Source organism: Lolium perenne, chromosome 5, assembly GCF_019359855.2.
Source record: "Lolium perenne isolate Kyuss_39 chromosome 5, Kyuss_2.0, whole genome shotgun sequence".
Classification (NCBI taxonomy): domain Eukaryota; kingdom Viridiplantae; phylum Streptophyta; class Magnoliopsida; order Poales; family Poaceae; genus Lolium; species Lolium perenne.
This window is the reverse complement of record NC_067248.2, coordinates 31514609-31539491: the sequence shown is the minus strand read 5'-3', so window position 1 is coordinate 31539491 and position 24883 is coordinate 31514609. Positions and strand designations below refer to the sequence as shown.

Sequence of the window (24883 nt, the reverse complement as noted above, 5' to 3'; positions counted from 1 at the left end):
CTTGAACATTGGAAGCTCTCAAGTACTCCAGACCAAACACCTCAGCCATAGCAACAACAAAGCGCTTGACACTTGATGGCTTGTCTCTCACCACACTCCGGCATTACCTATGCATCATGCGTAATGCAGCGGTCACCTTCTGGAATGTGCTATGTCCAAGATATGCAATGGAATTCCTCCTTTGCTCAAAGAAGGTGGCATGCAACTTCATCGACTCATGTACTTGAACAACTCCGTTCCCCTCCGAAATTGGCGACGAAAGTATCGCTTGGGATATACCATCGACTCCGAAAAACAGTTGAGAATCAACCGGTTGTGGCCATCAACCCTACCCCGCCGCAACCTCTCATGGCCGAACATGAACCACTATGCTTTTCCGAGGACTTCGTCGTCTAAGTGGTTCTAAAAAAGGAGGCGCTTGTGGTATGTGGAGTGGAGTGATACTGGATAAGGAAAATGTTGGTCCTAATTTATGCAAGAGCGGGAAGCGTTATGACTGTCCGACAAGACGGGCCAACATAACACATACTTTAGTCAGGACTGGCTATTTACGTTATACCACAGCTACACACGGAGAAAGCGACAGAAAATCGTGGGGAACATGTGTTACAAAATGATACTTTGTAGCTATCTTTGTTCAAATTATTTATAGTTTATAACCAATATGATGGTTTGTAAATCTATAATACTTTCACTACATAAACCTGAAAGTGCTAAATGAAATGATGCATATCACACACGATCATAAAATGCAGAATATGTGTGATGTACAATGTTGTGATAATATTCTGTAGTACATACTACATAGCACATGGTTTTTTAGAAGAAAAACATGTGTGATGTACAATATAGTGTTGGGTGAACAAATTACAGTTGGGCAATTGATAGGATTGAAATAGCATTAAGACAGAACATCAAGATTATTAATCATGTAGGCATGTTTTCCATATATAGTCGTACGTGCTCGCAATGAGAAACTTGTACAACATCTTTTGTCCTACCAGCCGGTGGCAGCCGGGCCTCTAGGGAATCTACTGGAAATTAAGGTACTCCTTTAATAGAGCACCGGAGCAAAGTATTAACACTCCGTGAAAACATGTGATCCTCATACCTAAGCCTTCCCCTCCAGTTGTCCCAATTTCTGTCACTTTGGGGCCTTTGGTTTCGGACATAGACATGTGCATACAACTTGTAGATACAATCTAAGCAATAAGTGTAGAGCTTAAATCTAAGATCATGCCACTCGGGCCCTAGTGACAAGCATTAAACACAACAAGATTGCAGCAACAATAACTTCACAAACTTTATAGATAGACTAATCATAATGTAACAATCCATCGGATCCCAACAAACACAACACCGATTACATCAGATGAATCTGAATCATGTAAGGCAGCTCATGAGATCATTGTATTGAAGTACATGGGAGAGAGAGTACCAACTAGCTACAGATAGAACCCGTAGTCCATGGGGGAACTACTCACGGAGCATGATGGAGGCGATGGCGTTGATGGAGATGGCTTCCGGGGGCACTTCCCCGTCCCGGCAGGGTGCCGAAACAGAGACTTCTGTCCCCCGAAACGGAGTTTCGCGATGGCGGCGGCGCCCCTGGAGTCTTTCTGGAGTTTCGTCAATCGGTATCGAGTTTTTAGGTCGAAAGGGCTTATATAGGCGAAGAGGCGGCGCAGGAGGGGCAACAGGGCGCCCCCACACTAGGCCGGCGCGGCCAGGGTGGAGCCCGCGCGGCCCTGGAGTGTGGTGGCCCCCTGGCCCGCCTCCGACTCTCCTTCGGTGTTCTAGGGTATTCCGGAAAAAATAAGATACTGGGTCTTCGTTTCGTCGAATTCCGAGAATATTGCCCGAACAGCCTTTCTGGAACCAAAAACAGCAGAAAACAGGAACTGGCACTTCGGCATCTTGTTAATAGGTTAGTTCCGGAAAACGCATAAAAACATTGTAAAGTGCGAGCAAAACATGTAAGTATTGTCATAAAACAAGCATGGAACATCAGAAATTATGGATACGTTGGAGACGTATCAGCATCCCCAAGCTTAGTTCCTACTCGTCCTCGAGTAGGTAAACGATAAATAGAATAATTTCTGTAGTGACATGCTACTTACATACCCTTGATCATACTATTATAAAGCATATGAGATGAATGAAGTGACTCAAGGCAATGATCTATTGTTGCTAACAAATAGATAACATATAGCAAAACTTTTCATGAATAGTACTTTCAAGACAAGCATGAAAAGTCTTGCATAAGAGTTAACTCATAAAGCAATAGATTCAAAGTAAAAGCATCGAAGCAACACAAAGGAAGATATAAGTTTCAGCAGTTGCTTTAACTTTCAACATGCATATCTCATGGATAATTGTCAACACAAAGTAGAATAATAAGTGCAATAAGCAAGTATGTAAGAATCAATGCACAGTTGACACAAGTGTTTGCTTCTAAGATGAAAGGAAGTAGGTAAACTGACTCAACATAAAGTAAAAGAAAGGGCCTTCGCAGATGGAAGCAGGGATTAAATCATGTGCTAGAGCTTTTTAAGTTTTGAAATCATATAGAGAGCATAAAAGTAAAGTTTTGAGAGGTGTTTGTTGTTGTCAACGAATGGTAATGGGTACTCCAACTACCTCGTCAACCAGACTTTCAAGAGCGGCTCCCATGAAGGACGTCATCTCTACCAGCAAGGTAGATCATCCCTCTTCTCTTTTGTTTACACATGTACTTTAGTTTTTATTTATGGGTGACACTCCTCCCAACCTTTGCTTACACAAGCCATGGCTAACCGAATCCTCGGGTGCCTTCCATCAATCTCATACCATGGAGGAGTGTCTATTTGCAAAATTAAGTTGCTTACTGATGAATCAGAGCAAAACATGTGAAGAGAATTATTAATGAAGTTTGATTAATCGTGGCTGGGAACCCTGTTGCCAGCTCTTTTTGCAAAATTATCGGATAAGCGGATGTGCCACTAGTCCATTATGAAAGTCTATCAAGAGTAAATGACAAGGTTGAAAGATAAACACCACATACTTCCTCATGAGCTATAAAACATTGACACAAATAAGAGATGATAAATTTTGAAGGTTTAAAGGTAGCACATGAAGTATTTACTTGGAATGGCAGGAAATACCATATAGTAGGTAGGTATGGTGGACACACATGGCATAGGTTTTGGCTCAAGGTTTTGGATGCACGAGAAGCATTCCCTCTCAGTACAAGGTTTTGGCTAGCAAGGTTGTTTGAAGCAAACACAAGTATGAACCGGTACAGCAAAACTTACATAAGAACATATTGCAAGCATTATAATACTCTACACTGTCTTCCTTGTTGCTCAAACACTTTTACCAGAAAATATCTTAGAGAGACCAATCATGCAAACCAATTTCAACAAGCTCTACGGTAGTTCTCCACTAATAGGTTTAAACTACATGATGCATGAGCTTAAACATGATCTACTTGAGAGATCAAAACAATTGCCAAGTATCAAATTATCCAAGACAATATGAAGCATTTTCTGTTTCCAACCAAATAGCAATAAATGCAACAGCTTCCAACTTTTGTCATTGAACGTTAAAAGTAAAACGAAGAACACAAGTGTTCATATGAAAAAGCGGAGCGTGTCTCTCTCCCAAACAAGGATTGCTAGGATCCGAATTTATTCAAACAAAAACAAAAATAAAAGCACACAGACGCTCCAGGTAAAGAACATAAGATGTGACCGAATAAAAATATAGTTTCAATAGAAGAAACTTGATAAGTTGATGAAGAAGGGGATGCCTTGGGCATCCCCAAGCTGAGACGCTTGAGTCTTCTTGAAATATGCAGGTATGAACCACCGGGGCATCCCCAAGCTTAGACTTTTCACTCTTCTTGATCATATATCATCCTCCTCTCTTGACCCTTGAAAACTTCCTTCACACCAAACTTCTCATAAACTTCATTAGAGGGGTTAGTACTCAAAAAACTTTAATCCACCTTGGTCCTGTAGTGACACATTGCAAGAACTCAATAAAACATTAGCTACAGCCTTCCACGTCTAGAAAGCCTTGCTTAAAGTCCACAAGAGACAATGCAAAAAACAGAGACAGAATCTGTCAAAACAGAACAGCCAGTAAACACGAATTTTTAAGAGGTACTTCCGTTGCTCAAATCAGAAAACTCAAAACTAATGAAAGTTGCGTACATATCTGGGGAACACGCACGTAAATTGGCAGATTTTTCTGAGTTACCTACAGAGAATCATACCCAGATTCGTGACAGATAGAAATCTGTTTCTGCGTAGAAATCCAAATCTAGTATCAACCTTCTATTAGAGACTTCACTTGGCACAACAATGCAATAAAATAAAGATAAGGAGAGGTTTCTACAGTAGTAACAACTTCCAAGACACAACAAAACAGTACCAAAACAAAGGCATGGGTTATCTCCCAAGAAGTGCTTTCTTTATAGCCATTAAGATGGGCTCAGCAATTTTAATGATGCACTCGCAAGAAATAAGAGTTGAAGCAAAAGAGAGCATCAAAAAGCAAGTTCAAAACACATTTAAGTCTAACCCACTTCCTATGCATAGGAATTTTGTACACAAATAAATTCATTAAGAACAAAGTGACAAGCATAAGAAGATAAAACAAGAGTAACTTCAAAAGTTTCAGCATATACAGAGGTGTTTTAGTACCATGCAAATTTCTACAACCATATTTTCCTATCTCATAATAATTTTCAGTAGCATTATGAACAAACTCAACAATATAACTATCACATACAGCATGCTTTTCATGATCCACAAACATATAATTTTTATCAAGCTCAAAAATAGTGGGATTAAAACTTTCAAACCAACTTTTATCAATAATATAACAAGATGATTGATCATTCTCAAGAGATATGGGACTCATAGATAAATTCAAGAACTCTCCAATCCCATTTTCATTAGTAGTACAATTAATATTATCAAGTAACATAGGACCATCATCTAGAGATTTATCATAAACATTTGCTAAGCAAAACTCTTTAGTACCATGCATTTCGACATCAGGCACAAACAAAGCATTATCATAAGATTTATCAAAGTAGCATGGATTATCATAGATAACAGTAGCATAATTGTTCTCACAAGTTTTACTCATAGGTAATATTTCAAGAGAATCCACAGGAACATAACATTCATCCTCTTTTGGTAAGCATGGAGGACAATCAAATAGTGTAAGAGATAAAGAGTTACTCTCATTAGAAGGTTGGCATGGGTAGCTAATCCATTCTTCCTCCTTTTGTTCATCACTCTCCTCTTCTTTTTCATCCAATGAGCTTTCAGGTTCATCAATTTCCTCCTCTTTTTCATCCAATGAGCTTTCAGGTTCATCAATTTCTTCTTCCACTGGTTCCTGCAAATTGTGAGTGCATTCTTGTGCATTAATGAGTCTCTCTTTATAATCAATGATATAAGGATTATCACTGTAGCTTTCTATGCAAAAATTAAGGGTAGAAGAGACATAATCTTTAAGATCCTTACAAACAACACAAGTTTCATAATTTTGAGCAATGAAGGATTCTATCTCAGAGGCTCCCATAAATAAGACAAATTGTTCTACCTCTTCGAACCCAAGATGAATATAGCTATTCCAATTATAGTTCTTAATTAAAATTTCCTCACTAAAGCCACATTGAAATTTAAGATGTTTAGTATCCTGTTGAGAGCAACAGTTTATATCATGGCGTTTAAGCAAGATTTTAGCAATTGTATTCAATTTTTCTATCACAGCACTCATAACTTTACCCGTTCTTGATTCTCTGTAATTATTATAAAATTCTATAAGCTCCAACATGGTTATGCGTTCTTCCATAGCAACAGTTTTTAATTTTTAGGTTTTCCAAATTTTTATGGATTTTTGGGTATATAATAAAACAAGACAGAAAAAAACTAAGCAAAAGTAAACTAGACAAAAGTAAACTAAGCAAAACAAAATAAAATAAAACAGAAATAGAGAGAGAGGTAGAGTGTACTCCCCAGGTGAACTTATGAGTAGAGCTATGCCTCCCCGGCAACGGCGCCAGAAAATAGTCTTGATGACCCACAAGTATAGGGGATCGCAACAATCTTCGAGGGAAGTAAAACCCAAATTTATTGATTCGACACAAGGGGAGGTAAAGAATACTTATAAGACTTAACAACTGAGTTGTCAATTCAGCTGCACCTGGAAAAGCACTAGTAACAGGGGTGATGTGAAAGTAGCAGTGATATGAGAGCAATAGTAACAAGAACACAATGACGATAATAGTAACACAGTGGCAATGGCACCAGAAAATAGTTGATACTACTTCCAGTGACATGTAGAACAAGTATATGATGATGAGAGATGGACCGGGGTTCCCAGCTATCTACACTAGTGGTAACTCTCCAATAACAAGTGACAAGTGTTGGGTGAACAAATTACAGTTGGGCAATTGATAGGATTGAAATAGCGTTAAGACAGAACATCAAGATTATTAATCATGTAGGCATGTTTTTCATATATAGTCGTACGTGCTCGCAATGAGAAACTTGTACAACATCTTTTGTCCTACCAGCCGGTGGCAGCCGGGCCTCTAGGGAATCTACTGGAAATTAAGGTACTCCTTTTAATAGAGCACCGGAGCAAAGCATTAACACTCCGTGAAAATATGTGATCCTCATACCTAAGCCTTCCCCTCCACTTGTCTCAATTTCTGTCACTTTTGGGCCTTTGGTTCCGGACATAGACATGTGCATACAACTTGTAGATACAATCTAAGCAATAAGTGTAGAGCTTAAATCTAAGATCATGCCACTCGGGCCCTAGTGACAAGCATTAAACACAACAAGATTGCAGCAACAATAACTTCACAAACTTTATAGATAGACTAATCATAATGTAAGAATCCATCGGATCCCAACAAACACAACACCGATTACATCAGATGAATCTGAATCATGTAAGGCAGCTCATGAGATCATTGTATTGAAGTACATGGGAGAGAGAGTACCAACTAGCTACAGCTAGAACCCGTAGTCCATGGGGGAACTACTCACGGAGCATGATGGAGGCGATGACGTTGATGGAGATGGCTTCCGGGGGCACTTCCCCGTCCCGCCAGGGTGCCAGAACAGAGACTTCTGTCCCCCGAAACGGAGTTTCGCGATGGCGGCGGCGCCCCTGGAGTCTTTCTGGAGTTTCGTCAATCGGTATCGAGTTTTTAGGTCGAAAGGGCTTATATAGGCGAAGAGGCGGCGCATGAGGGGCAACAGGGCGCCCCCACACTAGGCCGGCGCGGCCAGGGTGGAGCCTGCGCGGCCCTGGCGTGTGGTGGCCCCCTGGCCCGCCTCCGACTCTCCTTCGGTGTTCTGGGGTCTTCCGGAAAAAATAAGATACTGGGTTTTCGTTTCGTCGAATTCCGAGAATATTGCCCGAACAGCCTTTCTGGAACCAAAAACAGCAGAAAACGAGGCGGCACTTCGGCATCTTGTTAATAGGTTAGTTCCGGAAAACGCATAAAAACATTATAAAGTGCGAGCAAAACATGTAAGTATTGTCATAAAACAAGCATGAAACATCAGAAATTATGGATACGTTGGAGACGTATCACCGGACCACCAACCTTGTTCCATCACCAAACAAAGAGCCCACCGCTGCAAAGGAACGGCGAGCAGACGAGGCCATCGGCTCAACGGAGTCGCCTGGACGGACGCCGCCATGGTGAGGGAGAGACCGAGGCCACCTTATTCGACGAAGCACCAGTCCCACCAAACTGCTGCCACTAGACGAAGACGAGACCCTAGACCTATGGACCAAACCGGAGAGAAACGGGAGCCCACCCCTCTCTCTCCAGCTGCCGGAGCAGCGGAGGGAGGGGGGAGGAGGTCACCACCTCACCGGCGTCCAAAGGAGGGCAGGAACCGTCGCCTCTCTGTCGCCAGGGTAATGATTTGGTGGTATTGGAGCAAGCTAGTCTCAGGGGAAATTATTCTAGGCAATCGCTTTCTATTTAAATAGACTTATTTTGTATAAAAAAATTAACAAATTTTATAATTCTTGCATGGTGCAGAACACAATATGTTTTGTGATTAATGACTGATCATATATGTACCGCATAGTTGATCGGACATAGAGCTAAATTGGCATTCTGTTATATCTAGTCCCTCATATTAGAGCATCTCTAACGGGTAATGTAAACTAAAGCACCAAAATGCAATTTTGAAATCACTTGTTTTGTGTATTTTCGGTTTTTAGGGTACCAAAAAAAGTTCTGCAATTTCAGTTGATGTAAAATAGTGTACTATGTGCTCCAACAGATGATGTGAAATAGGACACCACCCCTAGTGCCAGTAGCGGAGGCAGCAATTTTTGTGAGGTATGGCCAACCCAAGTAGCCATGTGCACAACAATATTGAAGTTGAAGCTTTCGTGCGTGCCAACACATATATATGGTGAAATTGGAAATTTTTGAGGTGTGGCGGAGGCCAAACCATGCCAGATTGATGCCTCCACTACCTCAAAAATTGCAATCTAAATCCACGTCTCCTGGTCGGCCACGGCTTCAAGAATGATGGTACAGTCCGTCTTCTATCCTTTGAACTATCAATCTCATGCCGCAAGATAGTTCTTCCACCTCTAGTGCATGCAATCAATGGAGGCAAAAATGCCTGGAAAAGCACATGCGGTGTTGAGATCGCCAAAAGTCTAGCCATGTCTTGAACATTGGAAGCTCTCAAGTACTCCAGACCAAACACCTCAGCCATAGCAACAACAAAGCGCTTGACACTTGATGGCTTGTCTCTCACCACACTCCGGCATTACCTATGCATCATGCGTAATGCAGCGGTCACCTTCTGGAATGTGCTATGTCCAAGATATGCAATGGAATTCCTCCTTTTCTCAAAGAAGGTGGCATGCAACTTCATCGACTCATGTACTTGAACAACTCCGTTCCCCTCCGAAACTGGCGACGAAAGTATCGCTTGGGATATACCATCGACTCCGAAAAACAGTTGAGAATCAACCGGTTGTGGCCATCAACCCTACCCCGCCGCAACCTCTCATGGCCGAACATGAACCACTATGCTTTTCCGAGGACTTCGTCGTCTAAGTGGTTCTAAAAAAGGAGGCGCTTGTGGTATGTGGAGTGGAGTGATACTGGATAAGGAAAATGTTGGTCCTAATTTATGCAAGAGCGGGAAGCGTTATGACTGTCCGACAAGACGGGCCAACATAACACATACTTTAGTCAGGACTGGCTATTTACGTTATACCACAGCTACACACGGAGAAAGCGACAGAAAATCGTGGGGAACATGTGTTACAAAATGATACTTTGTAGCTATCTTTGTTCAAATTATTTATAGTTTATAACCAATATGATGGTTTGTAAATCTATAATACTTTCACTACATAAACCTGAAAGTGCTAAATGAAATGATGCATATCACACACGATCATAAAATGCAGAATATGTGTGATGTACAATGTTGTGATAATATTCTGTAGTACATACTACATAGCACATGGTTTTTTAGAAGAAAAACATGTGTGATGTACAATATAGTGCTTACCTTCTGTAGGACATCACGCACATTTGTGCTGCGAGATGTACAATGTAGTTCTACATTAGAAGAAAGTAAAACAATGCATACATTGCAAATATAAAAACAATGTTCATAATTCAGTCAAAATATATAATTAACTTCATTACATAGAAGAATCGAAGGTCCATTACATCATCTATATATTGAGTCGGTCCCTAATTCTATTGTAGCCAACTAGATGTTAGTGCCTCCTAGCTATCTCGAAGCCGAGGTGAACATCCATAGCGGCATACTTGATATGATCCAAGCGCAATGGAAAGTCGGACCACTTGTATCTAACAATCTCAATGCACCATTCTAACCATCGTGTACGACTTGTAACGTCAAGATATGGTCATAACCACATGTATTGTATTTGTACACACCATTCATATGAATCAACTTCTAGAAACAATTGTTTTAGACAAGCAAAATTGTGGTCTGTTTATTGCTCTGTTTTTAACTTACTTTAGTCCATACTCACTCTATTCCTAGTATAAGGTGTATAGTTTTAAAAGATTTGATTACGTCTTTCTATCATATGCAAACTTCTATTTTCTCAATTGTCTATGTGTACTCCAGCCCAAAATGGTGCAAGTTCCCTTCACTTGAGTTTTTCAATTTCTGCGCCAGAAACCATACACCTTATTATTATCATACTCCATGTTCTACTGTGTTTTAAAATTCATAGGCTTGAAATATTTGTACTCTTTTATAAGTCAAGGCACACACAATCACTAGTTTCTGACATTAATTGTTTGCTAGAGCTAATGACTTCGTTGGCCACCTTGGTTTCAAACCATGGATACATGCCAATCAGCCATAACGCATTGGTTAATTTGTCAACTCATTCTTGACCGTTCAAATATGTAAAGGTCTCCGCACTCAATTCGTTTGTTTCACGATTACATATAGGAGGTGAATTGATTGATTCCCCTATCAGCAAGAGCAGCACAGCTACATTTTCAGATCATACAAGTATCCTTCCACCACTATCTCATGCTACATCAACGATCTCCGCACTCAATTCCTAGTCTCAAATAAACATCTCATTTGAAACACCTACCTAGATGTCCTGATCTATAAAAATATCTCAGAAGTCCTAACTAATTGAAATGGTGAACTGCTCCTAGTCTACAAACAATTATCTCATTAAAAACACCTACCAAGATGTCCTAATCTTAAAAAAAAAAAAACTCATAAAAAGTCCTATCTGATTGTTCCTACAAGGCAACCAGTTTAGTCAGTGAGGGACAACAAGTTGCAAAATACAATGGGTTTGCCCCTTTGTTTCAAGTTACATTTTCACAAGGATCCACACTGCAAAAACAACATAATTAGCGGCAGGTAAGGCCTCCATCTTAAGCATCTTCAAAGAAATAGCCATTCATGATATCTGCATCATCCACATAAATGTAAGAATTAGATACTCTGGAATATCACAACAGATGCAAATAAAAGACTACTTGAAAATGTTCTCAGATACAATATTTATGTTCATATTGCAGTGTTCATCATATCATATTTAACTAATAATATAGCAATGGTTATACAAGAGCTGCAAATGACACAAGATGATTTCGAAAGAAACATCACTCAGTGAACTGCAAATACTTTTTCAGCATAATTCATTAAGATCCAGTAAACCACTGTATTATTGTCTAGGTGTGACGTAAATGAAACATACGACTACATTATGATGCAAGTCAGACCTAACCAGATCATGTTTCATATACTCCCTCTGATTCATATTAATTGACTTCAATATGGATGTATCTAAAACTAAAATATGTCTAGATACATCCATATTTGAGTCAATTAATATGAACTGGAGGGAGTATAATATTAAGTCAACGGGGGCATCATGATTGATAAAACTAATTTTACTAGAGATGCTCATCCAATGGAATATTTAACTGTATTTATTAAGTGACACTGAAGAGAGACAATCAGCCGAGCCTAACATCACATACTACTGACATGCAGATAAAAGTAAAATGAGACTAATATTTGGAAAGCCAGACAAAATGCAGAAGATCATATTCTCTTCACTAACTAATAACCCGCCTAAGGTCAATTTATTCATTGCCTAGTCTCGAAAAGAAACATGATACATTGTCTTAAAGGACACAAACTAACGATGCACCTCTACATGAAATATTTTGAGCTCCAATGTTTCACCAAAATACACAACAATTAAGGAAACCAAAACAATATAATCACTCTATCAAATCCATGGTCCACTAGAGCCAACAAAAGTACAAGGGGATTTTTTTAACCCGGCAGCAACTAAAAGTTCCAAGAAGCATGTACCATTAATCTGCAGGTGCGTCTGATGACAGAAACCTTGTGAGCCTCCTTTTAACAATATATGGCATGGATTGACAATAGAAGTAAGAAGAAAAGTGTAGCTAACTAAGTCCATTAGCCAGCTCGTCAGTTTTGGAACTCTTATGCTGCCATAGATAAATAATGTTAACAAGGTAACAAATGCACTGTGAGGGAAAAAAAATATTATACCAGGAAGGAAACAATGATCATATGCTACCTTGCTCTTTTTGTGCTTATGCACATCTGCCGAATCCTCCATTCCCTCATGCTTTCTCTTCTAAACAATTTGAAGACATTGTACAACATAAAGTATAGTTGAGTGATGAGTAAGACTTGAAAATACTGAAGTTTTGAGCATACAGAAAATGGACCAACCTTCTCATGATGCCCACTTTTATCCTTTTTCTTATCCTTGTCCTTATCTTTGTCTTTAGACCGATCCTTATGTCGATGTTTGTGCTTCTTATGCTCCCTGTCCTTATCTCTGTCTTTGTGCTTTTTATGTTTCTTCTCTTTGTCCTTGGACTCACTTTTTGACTTGCCCGAGATAGTCGGTATACCTTTTTCAGCCTGTTGATTTTGGTTTCGAATGTGAATAATAAGATAAGAAAATACAGTAACACCATAAAGGAAGTGGGGTGATAAAAATGATCTTACTGAGGGTAAATCTACTGGGGTGGTTTCTCGCAGCTGAAACGCTTGCCCTAGTGTTTCCATATCAAAGGGCTGAATATAAGCAGGCTTATCTCTTAAATATGCATTCTGAACAAGTTGATCTAGCTCCATTCCTTCTCCTTTTCGAATTTCAGTGTCCCCCACAACATTGTGAAGATAATGTGTATCTGAGATTGCTAGTGGCAAAGGCCTCTTGCAAAAGAAATCATGGTGAGGCTGCAGTTTGTACTGGCTTATTAAATCAACAGCACCTGTGAGCTCCCTAGGTCCTGAAAAAGAAAAGTCGTATCACAGACCGCCAGCATTGCAAATTACCAGGGTTTGAACTTCGGAGAAGCATGTACATCAAGAACCATGCCAGGAAAATTCATCCATGATGACAAGTTACAATGGGCACTTATTGCACTGGTAGGGTCACAAATATTACGAGCTTATTCTGGGGCACAACAGGAAATAATATTGTCCAATGGTTGACCAGTAAAATGTCAACATGTTGAAATTTTGGCAATTCCAGGGATGCTGCATAACACTTCAGGCACTTGGAGAAGCTATCAAATGTGGGAGGTAGTTTGACTGTCCAAGTTTGAAAATCGAATGTAATTTTGTTGTAAAATATTCTTCCAATGGCTACAAGATAATAATCATAAGTGCTTTTTGATACAGGTCCAATGGTATGAATTTTGTGTAGCATAGCCCAGTAACCCACATACTATTGCATTAACTGTTGGTCAAAACTTGAATTTGGGCAGTTAAAAGACACCTTACAAAAAGGACCAAAGGGAATATCAGATAACAATACACAAATAGTTATGACAACATGACATTACATATCAAAGAAAATCAACTAAAATATTAGAGAGGCAAAGTTCCCTAGATGAATGTCGGTTACATCCTTCAGTAAAGCAGAGGATACCCCCACACCCCACCCACCCTAATGGCTTCATCTTTAAATAAGGGAGAAATTTATTTTGAAATCAATAGCTGGTATCAGTTCCCTAGAAAAACATGCTAGCCAGTTCTACTTTTCTGCATGTTTACAAAAGCAGTACCTTTGCCAAACTTCTTGTCGTCAGAATCCATCAGACTGAAGCTTGATCTATGCGCAATTCATCTTGACCTGAAATTCAATTCGACAATATGTTCAACGATGAAGGTAATTGTTCTCAGTATGATGTAATAAACAGCACGACTGAACTGATACCAGCTACTGATTCCATTTTCCAAAAGCATACTATCTAATGAAAATAAATCAATCGAACCTCCCACATAAATACTGTCTAGTATGTGTCTACAGATTTAGCCACAGTCCAACAAGTTCAACTTCAGTCAAGTCCCCACATGAATATAGATGAACAGTGTACAGTCAGCTAGAGTAGACCAACTCTGGAATACGTGTGCACAAAATATTATCACCTTATGGAACATAAACCTTAGTATTTCGCACTCCATACTGGTAAAGTACAAAAAGTGAAGAGCAAGTTACATGGTTTTATATGCTTATGGCATTGGTTCTCCTATGACATTTTTTGCACTGCCATTAAAAGCTGCACGTATCTGTACAATTGTTGCAAATTATGCCACACTGATTTTTTTCCAAACAGTAAGAAGGTCGGTATGTCCAGGGCAATGCTAACAGAGGCAAATGAAGGACTCTCGCTAAAGTTATCGGATGATACTTTGTTGTCCGTGCATGAAGCGGTAACTGGGCCAACTTCGATACCGCAAAATTAAACAAGAAAAGGGACCCAACGTGTGCCACCAAAACATATCTAGCTCGAGCTCAGGAGACACAAACGCTATGTAGTATAATATCCCAGGATTCAACTGATCTGTGTGTGACGATAAACTTCGACGCATGAGCTCCAGCTCAACATTACTTGATATTTCGGCACTAACACTCAAACTAGGTTACCATATAAATCCTTAATAGAAAATGACTAGTTATGAATTCAAGTACGAAACGAGTAAAGCGTGTCGTTATATAGTGTATACCTAGGTAGAGCTCAACCATGCCCTAATCTGTTAACCCAAATGTATATTCTAACCCGAAACAACTAGGCTGGAAACACGGAGGGCGTGCCCTGGACATGATTGCCGGAAGCAAGCAGCATGGCAAACTAGCGTCCGAAAGGATACTCACGGTTTAAAATCCATCAAAACAGATAGTATCAGCCAACCAGTCCGAAGCTAACAGGGCAATCTAGTCTAGTCTAGGGTTCGGAACCAGAGTCCACTCCACTCACGCTCGGTTCACTTGGGCCTAGCCGCCGACCGGAATTCCGGGGCGGCGGCGGCGCGCGAGGAAGGAGCGGGCGAGGAACTCACCGTGGCTGGCTAGGGAGGGCCGGCGGGCGGTGGGTAGGGTGGGGCCCGCCCGCCGCAGATCTGCCGGGGCCGGGCGGGGGCGGGGCGGGGATGGCGGGGCGGTCGACGATCTGGCGGCGTGGGGCGGCTGGTCGGAGGAGATGGGGGCAGTCGCCGGCGGTGGAGGCGTTCGCCGATGGACGCGAGGGCGAAGCGAGGTGCGCGAGGGCTGGCTGTGTGTCGAACGGAAATCGGGGAGGAGCGGTGCGCGAGGGGAGGGCATCATATGTTGGGCGTGACCGAAACCGGACTCGGGCGGGCCGCGTCGGCCTCGTGTCTCCCAGGTCCGAACAGTGGTCGCCCCGCCGTTGGATCCTCTAATTTGTGTGCTCATGATTTAGACCTTGTCACCTAATCTCTCACTCACAGCGTGCTTGGCAATAATAGTAGGAGGGAAAATGAACGGGGGTTTCCTTTGCTAGATTACCAGGAAATTTGATGATTTGCTACACTCTTCTCTCAAATTAGATTATTTTGCCAAATGGGGGAAAAACGTTTCGTGACCTAGCGCTCTGGCGAAAACCAGGGCGACTAGGGTTCCCAGCCTCCAATTCCGATCTCTGATCGTCAATTGGAGTTCTTCCCGTTACCTTCTGCTTTAGGTCTGCGAGCGCTGGAATTCTGTACGGGGTTGCTCCGTTTGTTCTCGCTCTGGCCCTGTTCCTTGTAGGGTTTGGGGCAAAGGCTGTCCATGGCGGCGGCGGCGGAAAGCTCGAGTAATTGGACGTGCGGATCAAGCAAAAAGAAAGAGGAAGGAATCAATGATATGCTGCATAGGTTGGGGATCGGTGAAGATGACTTTGACGATCTGGTGTTTGAGGAAGTTGAGGGTGCTCCAAAGGAATTGATGAAGTGGATGGCGCTTGTTAGGGTTCATACAACCAATTATTTTAGTTTCTCAACTTTTGAGCAACACATGCGGGTGGCTTGGAGTCCTGCGAAAGAGATTAAGTTTCAGCACATTGAAGGCAATCTCTTTACAGTACAATGCTCTTGCCTTGGAGACTGGATAAAAGTTGAGAAAGGAGGTCCCTGGCTGTTTCGGCAATCTATCGTATGCATCGAACCATACGATGGTGTATCAGATCCAGACCTGACTGATTTGAACTACTTCACTACATATGTGCAAATTCAGAAGCTACAAGTGGGTTACCGTAATGAAGCGTTGATCACAAATCTGATAGAAAGAAAGGTTGGCTAAGTAGTGGAGATTCAGACAGACGTACAGGGGGCAGGAAACTTTGTTCGTGTTAAGGTTAGATTGGATGTTCGTAAGGTTCTGGAGAGATTTGTATCCATGAGTAGGGAGGGCAGAAGAGAGATCTTCCAATTGAAATACGAGAAAATGCCAAGGTTTTGCGGTGCCTGTGGTTTTATTGGACACTCACATTTGGAGTGTGGCACGGGTGAGTATACAGAAGAAGAGCTGAAGTGGGGTGATTGGCTTAAGGCGGACTGGGAAACCTGGCATGGGCGGGGAGGATCTGCTCCTCGTGGTGGTGGCAGGGGAGGTAGGGGGTTTCGGTTTTCCGAGACTCGTGGTGGTGGTCGAGGTATGAACGGTATGGGACGAGCAACTAATCAAAATACAAGTTGGAGACATAATGCTTTACCTCTGATAGATAATACGGTTGTTCTTGATCCCTCTCTAAAAGAAACAGCTACTAGCCCGCTAAAAGCGAGGGATATGGAGATCGATAATGTAGACAATACGGCTGCGGGAACAAAGAGAAACTTGACTGACAAATTTGCCGAGGAGATGAATCCTACTGATACTGGAAACAATGGGTCCAGGGAGGGCACTAACGCAACTGCCTTGATGGAAGAAACTGAGCCCCCATTGGAGAGTATGGGTGAAGAGCGGGGAGATGAAGTAATCAACAATAAACCGAAACGCACAAAGAAGGATGGAGCTGACTCCTCCTCAATAGGATCGGCGAGTTCCCGAGAGGAGCTCGTCCGGTCGCAATGAAAACTCTATCTTTGAACTGTCAGGGTCTGGGGGAATGACCCGACAGTTCGCGCGCTTTCTGATATTAGGAAGCGATATGATCCCCAGGTAATGTTTTTATCGGAGACTCATCTTGATGACTACCCGGCTGATTGTCTTAGAAGAAGACTACGTATGGACTCTAAAATTGTAAATCCTAGCAATGGTAGAAGTGGAGGTGCTATGCTTTTGTGGAAGCGAGAGGTTAATATTCAGCAATTATTTTCAGCGCCAAACTATATTGATGTGAAGGTGATTGAAGGTGGAGGCAGCGAATGGAGGCTTACTGGTATGTATGGTGAACCCCGATGGCAAGATAAATATAAAACTTGGGACAAATTAAGAGAGCTTAACGGTCAGCACAACTTGCCCTGGCTAGTAATTGGAGATTTGAATGAAATTATGTATTCTCATGAGAAGGAAGGCGGCAACACCACAACATTTTATGCAAGCTTTTCGTGACTGCTTATCTGACTGTAATTTAGAGGATTTGGGTTTTTCGAGAGATTGTTTCACATGGAAGAGAGGACGAATCCGAGAGAGGCTAGATCGGGCAGTGGCAAATAATGCCTGGTCTTTAATGTTCCCTGTAGCAAAGTTACAACATCTGGATTATTGCAAATCTGATCACAGAGCTCTCCTTCTTGATACTGACTTCCAAGCCGGAATTGCATCGCAAGGTACTGGTCCAAGAAGATTTGAAGCCCGTTGGCTCCATGAAAAAAAATTCCGTGAGGTGGTACAGAGGGCCTGGCAGGATGCTTCATCAATGTCAGACGGGGGAGTTCTTGGGAAACTTTCTTCCATGCATCGAGCTCTTCATGAATGGGATCAAACAGTCCTAAGGAGACCCAAGAAACGCCTCAGGAAGGCCCAACGTGATTTTGAAAAGGTGGTGTCCGGAGTTATATCGGATGAGAACGAAGCTAAAGCAAAAGAATTGGCTGAATTGATTGAGCTCCTCTTAGAGCAAGATGAAATCCATTGGTTGCAAAGATCACGAGTGCGAACTGGTTAAAGTTTGGGGATCGGAATACCTCATTTTTCCATAATTTTGCCACAGCTAGAAGGAAGAAGAATTATATTAAGCGACTAAAAAATAGTTCAAACATTTGGGTGGAAGGTACGGATCAGTTAAAACCCCTAGTCTTTGATTATTTCTCTGAACTGTTTACTTCTGAAGTTCAGGATACAGACCCAATACTTCTGGAAAAAGTGCAACCCCGGATGACTACTGAAATGAATGCGATGCTTGTTGCGCCATTCACTCCGGAGGATGTTAAGAAGGCTGCATTCAGCATTGGAGATTTTAAAGCCCCTGGCCCCGACGGTATTCATGCCGTTTTTTATAAAAAATTCTGGGATATATGTGGTGATGAAATAACTACGGAAGTTCTACAAGCCCTTAACTCGGGTATAATTGCAGAAGGATGGAATGATACAACGGTTGTCCTGATACCAAAGATTGATGATCCAGAATTCATAACTCAATTCCGTCCTATTAGTTTATGCAATGTGATCTATAAAATTTTGTCAAAAATGCTAACCATCCTCTGAAGGCTATTTTACCTGAGGTGATTTCCCCAATGTAGAGTGCTTTTGTCCCAGGAAGGCTAATTACTGATAATGTGTTGGTGGCGTATGAGAGTATTCATTCTATCAAAAATAAAAAGAATGGGAAGATAGGATCTTGCGCAGTCAAGTTGGACATGCATAAAGCTTATGATCGCGTGGAATGGATTTTCTTGGAGAATATGATGAGGAAAATGGGTTTTGATGAGAGGTGGATTACACAGATGATGGCTTGTGTCAAGTCGGTCAGATATCAGGTTCGCTTCAATTCTGAAGAGACAGAGATGTTTGTCCCTACTAGAGGTCTCCGCCAGGGAGATCCTCTTTCTCCTTATTTGTTTCTGTTGTGTGCTGAAGGTCTCTTTAGTCTGTTGTTGTATGAAGAGGAAGTTGGTGGCATCGATGGGATACGGGTGTGCAGAAATGCACCGTCAGTTTCACACCTTTTATTTGCTGATGATTCCCTTATTCTCATGAGAGCGGATATGACTAATGCAACTTCTCTACAGCAAGTTCTAGATATCTACTGTGCTAATTCAGGACAATTGGTGAGTTTGGCAAAATCTAGTATTTTCTTTTCTCCTAATACCCATGTCATCTTAAGATCAGAGATTTGTGAGGTGTTACACATAGATACAGAAGCTTTATCTGACAAGTATCTGGGACTTCCTGCTTTGGTGGGAGCTGGTAGAAGCGACTGTTTTAAACATTTTATTGAAAGAATTATACAACGGATTAATGGGTGGAAGGAAAAAAACAATTATCAACCAAAGGAAAGGAAATTCTGTTAAAGGCCATAGCTCAAGCAATCCTAGTTTATGCAATGTCTGTGTTCCTTATTCCCAAGGGTATTTGTAAGAGTATGATGGATGCAATTGCAAAGTTCTGGTGGGGGGATGATGAAAATAGCAACAAAATGCACTGGTTCGCTTGGTGGAAATTATGTTTCCCAAAAAATGAAGATTTAGAGACTTCCAGTCTTTCAATCTGGCTATGTTGGCTAAGCAGGTGTGGAGGCTAGTTAATGAACCTAATTCTCTATGTGCTCAAGTCCTTCGGGCAAAATATTATCCCCAAGGAGATATCCTTAAGGCGGGACCGAAAGCGGGATCCTCGTTCACATGGCAAAGCATTGTGGCCAGCCTAGCAACCTTTAAAAGAGGATATATTTGGCGAGTGGGGGACGGTGAGAGCATCAATATTTGGACGGACCCTTGGATACAGTCTAGCCCAAACAGAATGGTGACCTCGGGGAGGGGAACTACTTTACTGACCAAAGTCTCTCAGTTGATTAACCCACTTTCTGGACAGTGGGATGTGAATCTCTTACACTCGATTTTCAATGCGGTGGATGTTGGTCGCATTTTGCAAATTCCTCTCAGCCCACAAGGGTTCACGGATTTCATTGGCTGGGCGCTAACAAAACAAGGTTTTTACACTGTCAGATCGGCATATCATGCACAGTGGAAATTCCAATTCCGTGGGGTTGCTTCTGGTCTGTCTCTGCCTGGAACTTCGGCCATGAACCCTGTATGGCGCACTTTATGGAAACTACAGATTCCTGGGAAGGTTAAAATCTTTATTTGGAGATCTTTGCATGGTATTCTTCCTCTTAAGAGCATTTTGGTGAACAGACATGTTGGCACTAGTGGTGAATGCCCAGTTTGCCATTCGGGGCCAGAGGATGTCCTACATCTGGTCTTCACATGTCAAGCTGCTAAGGAGATTTGGCAAAGCCTTGGACTGGACCGCATAATAGATGACGCCATATCCGTGGACAGATCAGGTCCGGCTGTCCTAGAGCATCTAATTCGAGCATCTGATGCCAATGTTCCAGGAGTAAATACAGTTAAACTCAAGGAGACCATCATGGTTACAGCCTGGTATTTATGGTGGATTAGAAGGAGACGGACGCACAATGAAGCGGTTCCACCGACATACAAGTGTAAGTTATCCATACTTTCCATTACTGCCCACGCAGGTACTCGGCAGTCAAGGTTAGGCCAGGGCGGGGAAGCTACTTGGTCGAGACCAGAAGCCCGTACTATGAAGCTTAATGTTGATGCATCATTTCATGTGGAAGAAAAAGCGGGAGCGATAGGGGCGGTGATTCGTGACTATGAAGGAAGATTTGTAGCAGGAAAAACTATGTTATTATCACATGTGGCGTCAGCTGCAATGGGGGAGGCGGTGGCTATGCGTGAGGGTTTAAGCCTTGCAGAATCTTTGGGATGTGCTCGGCTAATTGCAGAATCGGATTCCCTAGAAACAATCCAAGCCTGCTCGGGGGAACAACGCTGGTGGAATGAGTGTTCAGCTATATTTGCTGATTGTGTTGACAAAGTGGTATCCATCGGTGAAGTTTCCTTCAAGTTCTGTCCAAGAGAAGCAAATCAAGTGGCTCATGAGTTAGCTCGTCATAGTTTTGATAGTAAAAGCTCTTGTACTTGGAACGATGATCCCCCTAGGTCCCTCTTAGATAAGCTGTTAAATGATGTAACCAAACTTTGATTTGTGGCGGCAAGTTTCAGACGCACTCTTTTCCTTACCAGGGTACCTAAGGGGACTGGAAGGTTTTTAATGAGGCGGCTTGCTAGCTTAATATATGATGAGTTTCAAAAAGATTATTTTGCCAAATGACCACATAGACATAGGGTGTGGAAAATTGTGAAAATAAGTGTGACAAATTGTTAAATCCGCCATAGATGATGGATGCCTGGGTGAATTCGTGGTGGTGGGTTGTTAATCAATTTAATTTCTGGGTGATTTTAATCACATTTAGCAGGTCTGCATGCATGTAGAGCAAGTGCTAATACAAATAATCAGATGGGGTGCACATACGTATTGATCGGAACAGTCATCGCCGTCGCAGCACCCTTGCCGTTGTCGCCCATGGTAGTCTCGGGCCATCGATCGCCAGATCCATAAAGGACGCAGTCATATTGATGGATATTTCTTGGAGCACGCACAGCTATGATCCGGGCAGTGCAACGCAAACAGCTAGTGATTGTCTTAGCATAGTGGAAAACACACCCGAACATCCTATTGCACCAAGTATGTGGCGTTGCAAGAGAAGGCAAGCCATACACAACATTGCACATGTGCACAGTAAGACAAGGGTTGTCACATGACTGCGATGGATTTTTCCTGGAGCACACGTAACTACGATCCGGGAAGCGCCATGCTAACAACCAACCATGTCTTGATTGGCCCAACAGAAAGCGTACCACACCCGGGTCATTGAGGACATTATGTTGCATTAAGTGTGCGGTGGTGCAAGTGCGAGACAAACCACACACCGTGCTGCGCCTAGGAGGGAAGGCAGGGTTCGTTGCATGACTGCGGTGGAGAACATAATGTCTGAGGTAAAAAAAATATTGACAAAAAATTTCTGAGATTATTATACACCTTACAAGAACCCATTCCCCTTTCCCCTCCTCTTCATGATACGTCTCCGACGTATCGATAATTTCTTATGTTCCATGCCACATTATTGATGATATCTACATGTTTTATGCATACTTTATGTCATATTTATGCATTTTCCGGCACTAACCTATTAACGAGATGCCGAAGAGTCATTTGCTGTTTTCTGCTGTTTTTGGTTTCAGAAATCCTAGTAAGGAAATATTCTCGGAATTGGACGAAATCAACGCCCAGGGGCCTATTTTCACACGAAGCTTCCAGAAGACCGAAGGAGTCATGAAGTGGGGCCACGGGGCGCCGACACACTAAGGCGGCACGGCCAAGGGGGGGCCCGCGCCGCCCTAGTGTGTGGCCCCCCTGTCAGGCCCCCTGACCTATCTCCTCCGCCTACTTAAAGCCTTCGTCGCGAAACCCCCAGTACCGAGAGCCACGATACGGAAAACCTTCCAGAGACGCCGCCGCCGCCAATCCCATCTCGGGGGATTCAGGAGATCGCCTCCGGCACCCTGCCGGAGAGGGGAATCATCTCCCAGAGGACTCTTCACCGCCATGGTCGCCTCCGGAGTGATGAGTGAGTAGTTCACCCCTGGACTATGGGTCCATAGCAGTAGCTAGATGGTCGTCTTCTCCTAATTGTGCTTCATTGTCGGGTCTTGTGAGCTGCCTAACATGATCAAGATCATCTATCTGTAATGCTATATGTTGTGTTTGTTGGGATCCGATGGATAGAGAATACTATGTTATGTTGATTATCAATCTATTACCTATGTGTTGTTTATGATCTTGCATGCTCTCCGTTATTAGTAGGGGCTCTGGCCAAGTTTTTGCTAGTAACTCCAAGAGGGAGTATTTATGCTCGATAGTGGGTTCATGCCTCCATTAAATCTGGGACAGTGACAGAAAGTTCTAAGGTTGTGGATGTGCTGTTGCCACTAGGGATAAAACATCGATGCTATATCCGAGGATGTAGTTGTTGATTACATTACGCACCATACTTAATGCAATTGTCTGTTGTTTGCAACTTAATACTGGAAGGGGTTCGGATGATAACCTGAAGGTGGACTTTTTAGTCATAGATGCATGCTGGATAGTGATACGTCTCCGACGTATCGATAATTTCTTATGTTCCATGCCACATTATTGATGATATCTACATGTTTTATGCATACTTTATGTCATATTTATGTGTTTTCTGGAACTAACCTATTGACGAGATGCCGAAGGGCCAGTTGTTGTTTTCTGCTGTTTTTGGTTTCAGAAATCCTAGTAAGGAAATATTCTCGGAATCGGACGAAATCAACGCCCAGCATCTTAGAATCCCCGGAAGCATCCAGAACACCCGATAGAGGCCAGAGGGGGGCCACAGGCCACCCGGATGGTAGGCCGGCGCGGCCTGGGGGTGGCCCGCGCCCCCCTAGCGTGTCGTCGCCTCGTTGACCTTCTGACGCCGCCTCTTCGCCTATAAGAAGCCCCTCGACCTAAAACTTCGATACGAAAAAGCCACGGTACGAGAAACCTTCCAGAGCCGCCGCCATCGCGAAGCCAAGATCTGGGGGACAGGAGTCTCTGTTCCGGCACGCCGCCGGGACGGGGAAGTGCCCCCGGAAGGCTTCTCCATCGACACCGCTGCCATCTCCACCGCCATCTTCATCAACGCTGCTGTCTCCCATGAGGAGGGAGTAGTTCTCCATCGAGGCTAAGGGGCTGTACCGGTAGCTATGTGGTTAATCTCTCTCCTATGTACTTCAATACAATAATCTCATGAGCTGCCTTACATGATTGAGATTCATATGATGATGCTTGTAATCTAGATGTCATTATGCTAGTCAAGTGGATTTTACTTATGTGATCTCCGGAGACTCCTTGTCCCACGTGTGTAAAGGTGACAGTGTGTGCACCGTGTGGGTCTCTTAGGCTATATTTCACAGAATACTTATTCACTGTTATGAATGGCATAGTGAGGTGCTTATTTATATCTCTTTATGATTACAATGTGTTTTGTATCACAATTTATCTGTGTGCTACTCTAGTGATGTTATTAAAGTAGTTTATTCCTCCTGCACGGTGTAATGGTGACAGTGTGTGCATCGTGTTAGTACTTGGCGTAGGCTATGATTGTGATCTCTTGTAGATTATGAAGTTAACTATTGCTATGATGGTATTGATGTGATCTATGCCTCCTTTCGTAGCGTGAAGGTGACAGTGTGCATGCTATGTTAGTACTTGGTTTGGTTATGTTGATCTGTCATGCACTCTAAGGTTATTTAAATATGAACATCGAATATTGTGGAGCTTGTTAACTCCGGCATTGAGGGTTCGTGTAATCCTACATAGTTAGTGGTGTTCATCATCCAACAAGAGGGTGTAGAGTCTAGCATCTATTTATTTATTCTGTTATGTGATCAATGTTGAGAGTGTCCACTAGTGAAAGTATGATCCCTAGGCCTTGTTCCTAAATACTGCTATCGCTGCTTGTTTACTGTTTTACTGCATCTCTACTGCCCGCAATATTACCACCATCAACCACACGCCAGCAAGCACTTTTCTGGTGCTGTTGCTACTGCTCATACTTATTCATACCACCTGTATTTCACTATCTCTTCGCCGAACTAGTGCACCTATTAGGTGTGTTGGGGACACAAGAGACTTCTTGCTTCGTAGTTGCAGGGTTGCATGAGAGGGATATCTTTGACCTCTTCCTCCCTGAGTTCGATAAACCTTGGGTGATCCACTTAAGGGAAACTTGCTGCTGTTCTACAAACCTCTGCTCTTGGAGGCCCAACACTGTCTACAAGAATAGAAGCTCCCGTAGACATCAAGCACTTTTCTGACGCCGTTGCCGGGGAGGAAAGGTAAAAGGCACTCATACTCCGGTTCCAGGTAACAGTACTTTTCTGGCGCCATTGTGTTTGTGCTCGAAGCTATTTCCTTTAGATCC

General features: G+C 42.5%; 1 protein-coding gene across 1 annotated transcript; it reads right to left on the bottom strand.

The window, feature by feature from the left end:
- Positions 1–10499: 10499 nt before the first annotated feature.
- LOC127298620 (probable mediator of RNA polymerase II transcription subunit 19b) lies at positions 10500–15162 on the bottom strand. The gene is made up of 7 exons (XM_051328461.2): positions 14919–15162; positions 13643–13710; positions 12576–12862; positions 12294–12488; positions 12136–12195; positions 11901–12043; positions 10500–10983 (listed from the first exon to the last, which is right to left on the bottom strand). Exons 2-6 carry the CDS (start codon positions 13671–13673, stop codon positions 11999–12001), a joined length of 618 nt encoding a protein of 205 aa, XP_051184421.1. The 5' UTR covers positions 13674–13710; positions 14919–15162; the 3' UTR covers positions 10500–10983; positions 11901–11998.
- Positions 15163–24883: the final 9721 nt, after the last annotated feature.